The 12,171-nt window shown below is 45.4% G+C and overlaps 1 protein-coding gene across 4 annotated transcripts; it reads right to left on the bottom strand.

Annotated features, from left to right (window-relative positions):
- Nucleotides 1-7,359: 7,359 nt before the first annotated feature.
- Nucleotides 7,360-9,201, bottom strand: LOC120224542 (spindlin-2). Of its 4 annotated transcripts, none has more exons than XM_039222811.1 (2): nt 8,908-9,201; nt 7,360-8,308 (listed from the first exon to the last, which is right to left on the bottom strand). In XM_039222811.1, exon 2 carries the CDS (start codon nt 8,304-8,306, stop codon nt 7,530-7,532), a length of 777 nt encoding a protein of 258 aa, XP_039078742.1. In that variant the 5' UTR covers nt 8,307-8,308; nt 8,908-9,201; the 3' UTR covers nt 7,360-7,529. The 4 variants fall into 4 exon arrangements, with proteins under 4 accessions (XP_039078742.1, XP_039078743.1, XP_039078745.1 ...); XM_039222812.1 differs by having other exon boundaries at nt 8,920-9,201; XM_039222814.1 differs by having other exon boundaries at nt 8,975-9,201.
- Between the last annotated feature and the right edge of the window lie 2,970 nt (nt 9,202-12,171).

Raw genomic sequence — 12,171 nt, 5'->3', positions numbered from 1 at the left:
AAACTTTTTAAAAGTTATTTTCAGTAAATTCAACTTTTAACTTTGGCTTGATCTAAATTTTAACTAGCTGCTATTTATTAATATGTCACTGACATTTTTCCTTTGCATCATTTGGCGTAAATAATGAGTTGGATAGCTTCTGTAGAATTAAATATATGCTGTTTTAATTCAAAAAGCACAAATTACACACAAGGGCATAGAGGACAAAATATAGATAGTCAAAGACTATCCAATAGGCACACATAGGCCACTTCTCATGATATGACTTCAGGAATAAGCAATGGATTGAAAGTGTTCCAATCACAGCCACCTATTTGCTATGGTCTTGTAACACTGATCTTATATACATTTTGTATATTTTCCATGAACTCAACATCAGTGTTGTTTATGGGATATCCAAGAAACTCAATGAGAGCAATTCTAAAAATAAGATTTTGTCATACAGTTGAGCTTTGGAGGGTCACAAACCTTTGTAACAGGTAAGATTTTTTTCACCTTCCATACCAGGGATCAATTTCTCCCCCTTGAAAGCAATATTATCCTAGTTGAGAATGCATTATCTAGGGATTACAGGGTAAAGCAAGAAGATTGAATTGTATATCAAGTATAATAGAAAGCCTTTGGAGAGTTTTAAGGAGAGTGATATGATTTCATTTATATTTTTAAAAGATCACTGGCTATTATATGAATTTTTTTACACATTAACTATTTTTTTTTACAAATAGTTTATTGTCAAATTAGTTTCCACATAACACTCAGTGCTCATCCCCAAAGTGCCCTCCTCCATGCCCATCCCCCCTCCCCCCCACATCCATCAGTCCTCAGTTTTTGTCAGCATTCAAGAGTCTCTCATGGTTTGCCTCTCTCCCTTTCCCCCACCATTTCCGCCCTTCTTCTCCCCCTTGATCCTCCATCAAGTTCCTCCTAATCCTCCTATACGTGCAAACATATGATATTTGTCCTTCTCTGCCTGACTTATTTCGCTCAGCATAACACCCTCAGTGTGGAGGTTCCTCAGGAAACTAACAATAGAACTCCCCTATGACCCAGCAATAGCACTGCTAGGAATTTACCCAAGGGACACATTAACTATTTTTAACGTTATTAATAAGTTGAGCTGAATTGATTATACATATGTACACCTTCATAGCTTTTTAATTATGAGACAATGCCCTTTTCCCTCCATGCTGTCGAAGTCATGTGTTTACTGCTTTTTTTAGTTCTCTGTTCATTGTTGGACCCTGGATATTTTCCTCACACTCTTTAAAGCTCAGTTATACACCAAAAAGGTATCTGTCATATTTTAGCTAACACTTTAAAGCGATTTTAATGAAAGAGTATTCCTCTATCCACATTTTAGTCTCTTCTAAGCCAGTGGGTTAATTAGACACTCCTGTGGACAACCAGTGGTGTAGTTCTCTCCCTTCGTGATAGAGACAAGATGATTATAGGGGTGTCAGTGAAGTCATACCCATATTTTGTGAGGGCCCTCCCTCAATATCTTCTGTTACTTCTTTTTTTTTTCATTTTTTGTGTCTTTATTTTTTATTTTGAGAGACAGAGACAGAGTGCGAGTGGGGGAGGGACAGAGAGAGAGTGAGAGACACAGAATCTGAAGTAGGCTCCAGGCTGTGAGCTGTCAGCACAGAGCCCGACACCGGGCTCGAACCCACAGACTGTGAGATCATGCCCTGAGCCGAAGTCGGACGCTTAACCTACTGAGCCACCCAGGTGCCCCTCTGCTGTTACTTCTTTAGTGAGTGAAGTAGGCAGTTTACACTTTACCTCAGAAGCCTCTCAAATTGATTTTTCAAAGGACATTAAAGTCATACTGAAAATATTAATCCCCAAACTATAACCCATTGAAAATTATGTTCAATATGTTGTACAACATATTAAACTGCACAAAGTTAAGAAATTATGGGCAGGAGCACCTGGGTGGCTCAGTCGGTTAAGTGTCCAACTTTGACTCAGGTCATGATCTCGTGGTTCATGGGTTCGAGCCCCACATCAAGCTCTGTGCTGATAGCTCAGAGCCTGGAACCTTCTCCGGATTCTGTGTCTCCCCCTCTTTCTGTTCTTCCCCTCCATGCACTCTGTCTCTCTCTCCCTCAAAATGAATAAACATTAAAAATTATTTTAAAAAGAAAGTATTGGAAAAATGGGTGAAATGTACAAACTTCCAGTTATAAAATAAATAAGTCATGAGGCTGTAATGTGCACCATCGTGACTATAGTTAATGTACTACATTGCATATTTAAAAGCTGCTAAGAGAGTAGATCGTAAAAGTTCTCTTCACAACAAAAATAATTTTTGTAATTATGTGTGGTGATAATTTCACAATATATACAAATATCAAATTATTATGTTGTAAACCTGAAATTACTATGATGTGTCAATAATGTACTTCAAAAAGCATTTTTTATTTAAAAAAGAGACCTTTCATTTTGATTCTTTTATCAAGGACTATGTATAATAGTTGTCAAATAGGACCCTCATTCCAATGGCTTGATATTTTCCAGTGACTTAATTGGTGACATTGTTAAGAGTTGGACATGTGAGAAACCTATGGAGTTGTCTCTTGGATCTATCTCTTTTAGGCAGAAGATGCTATCCAGGGGCACCTGGGTGGCTCACTCGGTTGAGCATCCCACTCTTGATTTTGGCTCAGGTCATGATCTTATAGTTCCTGAGATCGAACCCCACATTGGGTTGTGTGCTGACAGCATGGAGCCTGCTAGGGATTCTCTCTCTCTCTCTCTCTCTCTCTACCCCTTCACTGCTCGTCTGCTCTCTAAATACATACATACATATGTTTTAAAAAATATTATAGAAGATGCAATCCTATTTATTCTCAAACATAGAATAAGCTTTGCATGCCAGAGTCACTTGTCTCTATTAGGGAGACCTGCAGTTATCCAGATTTGCCTGTGAGTAGGTGAAGTATGAGGGAATCCTTGTAGCCTCATAGCTAAGCATGTCCTCCAATTCAGCTTTTATCAGTTGTAAAACAGATATTTTGAGGTCCATTTGTGTAATTATTGTGCTTGTCTCTTAAATGGTTACAAACTTGCAAAAAGAAAAAGGATTTTATTTATCAGTATTCTGAAACCTCAACCAAAACCTCAGCCTGTGTCGAGTTATGGCACAGTTTTAATCTGAGAAGGAAGGAATAATCATTAGTAGTATGTTAGGACATAGCATTACTTCTCTAATGTAAATACATTTTAATTTAAATTTAAAAATAAATACAGGAAATGGGCTATTAGGAAATGTATTGTCATCTTTATGACAGGAAATAACTTTTCATATTCCAAAGTGCTACTTTGCAATTGTATCCAGAAATGACATGGGGGAAAGGTTTGGGAAGTTCTGAACATATCCCTTTAGTAGTGATGCATATAAAAACCAAGTTGGATTGACTGTGTGATTTCATCACTAATAACTCTTTATATTATACCCACTTCCATTTTATTTTTTAAATGTTTTATTTATTTCTGAAAGAGAGAGGCAGCGTGAGCAGGGGAGGGTCAGAGAGAGAGGGAGATACTGAATCCGAAGCAGGATCCAGGCTCTGAGCTAGCTGTCAGCACAGAGCCCAATGCGGGGCTCGAACTCACGAACCGTGAGATCATGCCCTGAGTCGAAGTCAGACACTTAACCGACTGAGTCACCCAGTCGCAGCCCCCACTTCCATTTTAAACTTATAGTCAGAAAGAACACTGGTGCTTGGGAAATGGGGAATGGGATAGGACATAGGCAATACATTTGGAATAATTCTATATGAGTATACGTATCTGTCATTTACCCAAACACAGTACAAGAACTGTCAAAATCTTGCCTCCTTTTGAATAGCCAATTATGTTAAATCCTGTACTGTTTTAAATCCATGACAAAATCTGTTTGGGTACCTGCTGCCCATTACCATGATAGCATCATTTAGTTTCCTCCTGGTTCCAAAAGAAGAACTAGAAAACATTCCAAGGGGGTAAGCTGAAATTAAAAATTTACACAAGTTTTTGTGGTCAGTTTCTCATTCTCCAAGACTTCACTACATCAGCTTCATGCAATGAACCTTGGGCAGCAGTAAGAGCCCAAATGCTTCTTCTCTTGTTGTTGTTCATGTTGTTGTTGTTGTTGTTGTTGTTTGAGATGGTATTTGGTTCAAAGATATCAGAAACTCTGGAATCTGGTGTTGTCATTGACCTCTTCTCCATTTCCTTCCACCAGATATTTTCTCTAAGGGCAAATCATGAGGGCTGTGCTTCAAAATGTATCTAGAATTGAAACCAATCTCATGACACCACTGCCATTAGACTTGTTTAACCCATTATTACCTGTTACTGGAATACTGGAATAGTCCTGAATAAATTCCCTTTTTCCATTCATGTACCCAATACAGACCAAACTCCAAAGCTGCAAGAGTGCTCCTGTTAAAAGATGAGGAAAATCAGGTCCTGCCTATGCTGAAAATACTCAATGGCTCCCCATCACATTCAGTGTAAAAAACAAATTCCATTCTAGGACTTCCAAGGCTCTAAGCTATCAGCTTCTGCCAGATCCCCATCATTTCTCTCAACCTACTTCCTGATATTCTCTACCTTGCTCTCTCAGCTCCAGCCATGCTGGAGTGTTCCTCACTGTTCCTTGAGTATGCCAGGCTTATTCCTGCCCTGCTATCCCTCTACCTGGAATGCTCCTTCCCCAGACAGCCACAGGACTGGTCCTGTCGCTGCCTTCATGTCCTTACTCAAAAGTCATGTTCTCAGTGAGTCCCTCCCTGGAACCTATCTATCCAATTTCAGCCTCGCACCTGGAATTCCAATTCTCCATCCCTTGCTTTATTTTTCCTTTCTTAACACTTATCACTTTGACAATACTTTACATTTCACTTATTGTACTTTGTCTACTGTCTGTCTCCCACGCTAAAATGAAAGCTCCACCAGGGCACGATTGTTTTACTTATTTTGTTCATTACCGTATCACCAGTACCTGAGCATGAAGACTGCCTGGAGAGGGCCTACCTAAAGTAAGTACTGGTGGGATGAAGATAAAGCAAATGAATTAAAAACCCAATGGGGTCAGCTAAAGCCAAAAGTAGGGCTAGGGAGTTTCCCCTGGGTCTAGCCCCAAAGCTACATATGCAAATACCTTCAGGGGACAACTGGGAATTTCATTCCAGTGAGTGAATCAGGCCAGCTGGGGGCATGGCTAGTTTGAGAGAGCATTCAGAGTCTAAAATGGGCAGAGCCCTTCCTCAGACCCAGCTGCTTGTTGTATCCTTGTTGGAATGTGGAATGTTAATTCTCAGCTTATTCTTTTGTTTGTTTTGTTGTTTTGTTTTGTTTTGAGGTGGGCCAGAAATGTGGATTTTTGTAAAGTGAAATTTCCCAAATGTCCAACTAATTTAAAAATAGAAAACACCAGGATCAAACACAACATGACAGCTGACTGAAATTGGCCCATGGGTGGCCTGCAGGTGTTTGCTAGACTAAATTGCGTGATGAAAGAAAACGAATCCCTGCAAGGTGGCCCTTACCTTGTGTGATTCTTCAGGCAAACAGTTTCAGGTCATGTTGGGTGGAAAGAATGAACTGGAATTACCACCTTTTTTCAACTTCTAGAAGCTCCCTGCTACCATCTGGCCCCTTCTCTCCACCCTCCAATGTATGGAGTTAGGGAAGCCTGAGCTTTGAGGGCACGGGTATATTTTAGTGAAGTGTAGGGTGGAGAAACCAGAGAGAAGGTTTTGAAGGGACCTTCTACAACAGGACTGGAGAAAGGCAAGGAGGGGGGAAAGAGAAGGACACAGACCCATGTGATGGACTGCCATACATCTGAGGGACTTTGTTGGGGTCACTGACCCCTCTCCTCACCAATTGCCACGCCACCCCTCTATGTCACGTTATACAGTTGAAAGACTTAGTTATACAAAGTCACAACTCCCAGCCCGACTGCCCCATGCCCTCCATCTCACCTGGAAACAGAACTGTACAAACTTCCATTCACAGCTTCCCTGTGGGCTTGAGGTGGGCAAGACTGGTCAGGAGGCACCTGTGAAGGGCCAGTAGCCACCAGCTTTGTCACGGTATAGCCTGAATGGGGCTTCTAGAGGCAGCAGACCTCCACTGGATGGAACCACCTATGCTTTCAGGCAGCTGCTGAGTGAGGCATGGACTGCCAAATACTCCCCATGTCCTGAGATAAACATTAGGCTCAGTCCTCTGATGCCTCTCCTCTATAGGGAGGCAAGGCACAGTCCAGTAGGGGAAAGAACAGTAAGGGGACTCCTGTACCTGACTTCAGCAAGCTTCTAATTTTTTGGATAAAATACTTTCCAAACACAAGGGGGCACATCCCTTAAGTCCTGAGCACCCCACCGACCTACTCCCCACAAGAATTGTTTACCCAGTGTAAGGGAAATGAACCCAGACTTCGGGTCCAAGATTTACTGCACCTGGGTCCTCTGGGAAAAGTGAGGCGACTGCTCATAGCCCCCCAGCTCATGGGGTGTCAGATCAGTGTGTTTAAGCTGAGGGTTGGGGTTCTGCTCAGCAGGTGTGGCATGAGCTCCCTGAAATAAGAAAAGCCTTTCAGGTATAAAGTTGGCTCCTACTTAACTCGAGTCATCCCTGTCAAAATGCCATTCTAGGGAACTTCCAACCCATTTGGCTTCTTTGGCAGCTGTCACATCTTTTCTGCACAGAGCCAGGGAAGGCAATGTAGATACTGCCAGAAGCCCAACTTTTTCCTGGGCCTTCCCATGTCTCATGGGACCCACTCCCCACACCTCCTTTTCTGTATTCTCACTTCCTCTGTCAGTCTTTCTGCTTGGAGTTCTTCCTTCCTCAGTGTTCCTCCCCTTCTGGCTCCTTACTCATGCACAGGCCTTCCCTTTGAGTATCCTTCAGATTCCTGCCAACTTCCTCCCCCTCCCCCCTTGCTCTGGACCTCTTCTGAGCTTCTTTGAGCCCCTCTGTACTCAAGGCATTCTGTTGTTTTCCTCTAAGCCCCAAGATCTCACTCCCCCTCTGTTACTCTCCATCTCCTCCCAGTTGGGTGCCTCTCTCTCTTAGGCTATCCCTCCCCCAAGGACCCTCTCCATTTCTGGCCCTGCCCCACCTCTTCCTAAGCAGTCACCTCCCCTTCTCCCTCCCTCTACAGCCCATTTCTAGTTCTTTCTCCTCCCCCCTCTCTAGACCAGACCAGCTAAGTCCTATTCCATTTTTAGATGACTGATTATGATACTAGCTGAACTTTATTCACAGCCTGCATTTACAGCTGTTCCTTCCTTTCATGCCCCATCCACCAAACACACCCGATCTTTTCAACATGACAAAGTCCTTACACACAGCATGTCATGTCCACATAAATTTGTATTTTTCAAAACAAAACAACAGTTATGGTGGCAAAGTAGTTGAATTAACAGGGACCCTTAAGCTTGCAATACACTGAAAAGCAACATTGTTTTGCAAGTCTACAAAGTATACATTTGTTTTCACAAATGTGGCAAAGTTTACCCTAACAGTTATGACTTTTTCACCAAATCATAGACATAGATATGGAAATCATCATCAAACTTGATGAAATACACAGAGGGTTTGGCTTCCACTTGGTGAATGACCATGCCAATCCGTTTGGAGCCATCTTCTTTGGTATATTCCACATGTTTACCTATCAGGCCATCTACAACTCCTCCTGGCTCCCTCTCTGCTGGAGGAGACTCACTGGACTCTGGCATGATACGTAGGTCTCCTTCTCTATAATCATCTAGAAGCTGGTACATGTACAAGACAGGATCCTTCTCATAGGTAATATAAAACCAGGCTTTCATGATAGGTGCTTGGGCTAAGACCATCCCCCTCCATTCATCCTTAGAACCATGCTCACCCTCAAACATATGTTCCACAGCTTTACCAATTATGGTGTTTGCAAGGTTGGCATCACCGACTTGAGATGATACCACCCTGTCGGAAAGAATTTTAAGAGACAAAACTCTTTCGTCTCTGTGAAGTTCCAGTCCATAGACACAGTCAATTCCATCATATTTCACCAGATAAAGAGAGGGATTTATAGGCACCTGATCCAGAACGGTTCCTTTCCACTGGGTGATGGGCTCATCACCTTCCTTCCATCCATGTGAAATTCTGCAGCCCACGATGTTCCTGCGGGACTGAGACGAAGGTCTGCCTCTCTGCTTCTTTTGGGAGGTTTTTTTCTTCGTCATGTTTGCAGACCCAGTAGTCCGTCCCGCAGCTGCCCTGGTTTGTTGCCCTTCGGCCTCCTGTGCGTTGGGGGTCTTCATGCCTGCAGGGGGAGGAGAGAAGATAAGAAAGAAACATTCAGTATACCATAAGGTGAAGTTCTCCCAATAGCGACGTGTCTCCGTGCCCTGCGCCAGAACCTAAATCCCACCCCCCCATGAGCCTGGCAGCAGTGCTGGAAATCCTGGCTGGGTGCCTGCAAGTACCCTCCCTCCTAGGTTCCTTTAGGCTGCGGGAAAGGGCGGCAGCAGCAGTGGTGCTGGCGGGGTTAGGACTCTGCAGGAGGGGGCGGGCTACCTCCTTGTTCAGAGCCCACTGCCTCCAACACCCGCCACTAGCGCCCACTCTCAATCCCCTGCAAAGCGCCTATCTATCCCTTCACCGCCTTGACCCGCACGCACTCACTGTCCTCCCTCCCCGGATACCCCAGCCTTCTGCCCATACGCCCCTTGTCTACCCACAATCGCTTTCTGGCATCCGGTGCCCTAGCTTCTCCAGGCTCACCTTCAATTTCTTGCCTGGCTCCTAACGCCACCTCCTTTTCCTATTTCCCATCGCACTCCCCCTCTCCAGCCTCACCCAGCTCCCGCCTCCACCCCTTATCTCCTGCAGGAGTCCATCCCATCCCCCTTCGGAGCCCACCAATGGCCTTGCCCTAGCTGGCGTCCGCCGCCCCGGGTCGCGGGCCTCACGTGCCCAAATCGGACACCTCGCTGCTGCCTCCGCGGTGAGCCTGTGTCAAAGGAGGATCAGCAGGCGACGAGCCGGTGCTTGCACAGGCTGGGAGGGGTGGATCTGTATGCAGGGAGCGCGTCAAGGAGGGCTGCGGGGTTGGCGAAGAGGATGGCGGCGGTATCCCCAGCTCTGAGCTTCGCGGGGCCTCCGCCTCCCGGTCGGCGGCGGCTGCCCCTCTGCCACTTCGGGCTCCCGCCAGCCGCTGCCGCCGCTGCAGTCTCCTCCCTCTTNGCAAGAGTGCTCCTGTTAAAAGATGAGGAAAATCAGGTCCTGCCTATGCTGAAAATACTCAATGGCTCCCCATCACATTCAGTGTAAAAAACAAATTCCATTCTAGGACTTCCAAGGCTCTAAGCTATCAGCTTCTGCCAGATCCCCATCATTTCTCTCAACCTACTTCCTGATATTCTCTACCTTGCTCTCTCAGCTCCAGCCATGCTGGAGTGTTCCTCACTGTTCCTTGAGTATGCCAGGCTTATTCCTGCCCTGCTATCCCTCTACCTGGAATGCTCCTTCCCCAGACAGCCACAGGACTGGTCCTGTCGCTGCCTTCATGTCCTTACTCAAAAGTCATGTTCTCAGTGAGTCCCTCCCTGGAACCTATCTATCCAATTTCAGCCTCGCACCTGGAATTCCAATTCTCCATCCCTTGCTTTATTTTTCCTTTCTTAACACTTATCACTTTGACAATACTTTACATTTCACTTATTGTACTTTGTCTACTGTCTGTCTCCCACGCTAAAATGAAAGCTCCACCAGGGCACGATTGTTTTACTTATTTTGTTCATTACCGTATCACCAGTACCTGAGCATGAAGACTGCCTGGAGAGGGCCTACCTAAAGTAAGTACTGGTGGGATGAAGATAAAGCAAATGAATTAAAAACCCAATGGGGTCAGCTAAAGCCAAAAGTAGGGCTAGGGAGTTTCCCCTGGGTCTAGCCCCAAAGCTACATATGCAAATACCTTCAGGGGACAACTGGGAATTTCATTCCAGTGAGTGAATCAGGCCAGCTGGGGGCATGGCTAGTTTGAGAGAGCATTCAGAGTCTAAAATGGGCAGAGCCCTTCCTCAGACCCAGCTGCTTGTTGTATCCTTGTTGGAATGTGGAATGTTAATTCTCAGCTTATTCTTTTGTTTGTTTTGTTGTTTTGTTTTGTTTTGAGGTGGGCCAGAAATGTGGATTTTTGTAAAGTGAAATTTCCCAAATGTCCAACTAATTTAAAAATAGAAAACACCAGGATCAAACACAACATGACAGCTGACTGAAATTGGCCCATGGGTGGCCTGCAGGTGTTTGCTAGACTAAATTGCGTGATGAAAGAAAACGAATCCCTGCAAGGTGGCCCTTACCTTGTGTGATTCTTCAGGCAAACAGTTTCAGGTCATGTTGGGTGGAAAGAATGAACTGGAATTACCACCTTTTTTCAACTTCTAGAAGCTCCCTGCTACCATCTGGCCCCTTCTCTCCACCCTCCAATGTATGGAGTTAGGGAAGCCTGAGCTTTGAGGGCACGGGTATATTTTAGTGAAGTGTAGGGTGGAGAAACCAGAGAGAAGGTTTTGAAGGGACCTTCTACAACAGGACTGGAGAAAGGCAAGGAGGGGGGAAAGAGAAGGACACAGACCCATGTGATGGACTGCCATACATCTGAGGGACTTTGTTGGGGTCACTGACCCCTCTCCTCACCAATTGCCACGCCACCCCTCTATGTCACGTTATACAGTTGAAAGACTTAGTTATACAAAGTCACAACTCCCAGCCCGACTGCCCCATGCCCTCCATCTCACCTGGAAACAGAACTGTACAAACTTCCATTCACAGCTTCCCTGTGGGCTTGAGGTGGGCAAGACTGGTCAGGAGGCACCTGTGAAGGGCCAGTAGCCACCAGCTTTGTCACGGTATAGCCTGAATGGGGCTTCTAGAGGCAGCAGACCTCCACTGGATGGAACCACCTATGCTTTCAGGCAGCTGCTGAGTGAGGCATGGACTGCCAAATACTCCCCATGTCCTGAGATAAACATTAGGCTCAGTCCTCTGATGCCTCTCCTCTATAGGGAGGCAAGGCACAGTCCAGTAGGGGAAAGAACAGTAAGGGGACTCCTGTACCTGACTTCAGCAAGCTTCTAATTTTTTGGATAAAATACTTTCCAAACACAAGGGGGCACATCCCTTAAGTCCTGAGCACCCCACCGACCTACTCCCCACAAGAATTGTTTACCCAGTGTAAGGGAAATGAACCCAGACTTCGGGTCCAAGATTTACTGCACCTGGGTCCTCTGGGAAAAGTGAGGCGACTGCTCATAGCCCCCCAGCTCATGGGGTGTCAGATCAGTGTGTTTAAGCTGAGGGTTGGGGTTCTGCTCAGCAGGTGTGGCATGAGCTCCCTGAAATAAGAAAAGCCTTTCAGGTATAAAGTTGGCTCCTACTTAACTCGAGTCATCCCTGTCAAAATGCCATTCTAGGGAACTTCCAACCCATTTGGCTTCTTTGGCAGCTGTCACATCTTTTCTGCACAGAGCCAGGGAAGGCAATGTAGATACTGCCAGAAGCCCAACTTTTTCCTGGGCCTTCCCATGTCTCATGGGACCCACTCCCCACACCTCCTTTTCTGTATTCTCACTTCCTCTGTCAGTCTTTCTGCTTGGAGTTCTTCCTTCCTCAGTGTTCCTCCCCTTCTGGCTCCTTACTCATGCACAGGCCTTCCCTTTGAGTATCCTTCAGATTCCTGCCAACTTCCTCCCCCTCCCCCCTTGCTCTGGACCTCTTCTGAGCTTCTTTGAGCCCCTCTGTACTCAAGGCATTCTGTTGTTTTCCTCTAAGCCCCAAGATCTCACTCCCCCTCTGTTACTCTCCATCTCCTCCCAGTTGGGTGCCTCTCTCTCTTAGGCTATCCCTCCCCCAAGGACCCTCTCCATTTCTGGCCCTGCCCCACCTCTTCCTAAGCAGTCACCTCCCCTTCTCCCTCCCTCTACAGCCCATTTCTAGTTCTTTCTCCTCCCCCCTCTCTAGACCAGACCAGCTAAGTCCTATTCCATTTTTAGATGACTGATTATGATACTAGCTGAACTTTATTCACAGCCTGCATTTACAGCTGTTCCTTCCTTTCATGCCCCATCCACCAAACACACCCGATCTTTTCAACATGACAAAGTCCTTACACACAGCATG

The sequence above is a fragment of the Hyaena hyaena genome, unplaced genomic scaffold (genome assembly GCF_003009895.1).
Source record: "Hyaena hyaena isolate Hyena2069 unplaced genomic scaffold, ASM300989v1 scaffold_1217, whole genome shotgun sequence".
Classification (NCBI taxonomy): domain Eukaryota; kingdom Metazoa; phylum Chordata; class Mammalia; order Carnivora; family Hyaenidae; genus Hyaena; species Hyaena hyaena.
The sequence above is the reverse complement of the archived record's forward strand: the minus strand, read 5'-3'. Positions and strand labels throughout refer to the sequence as shown.

Excerpts from the sequence above, each read along its gene's own strand:
- LOC120224542 (XM_039222811.1), bottom strand. The coding sequence starts at position 8,306 with ATGAAGACCCCCAACGCACAGGAGGCCGAAGGGCAACAAACCAGGGCA.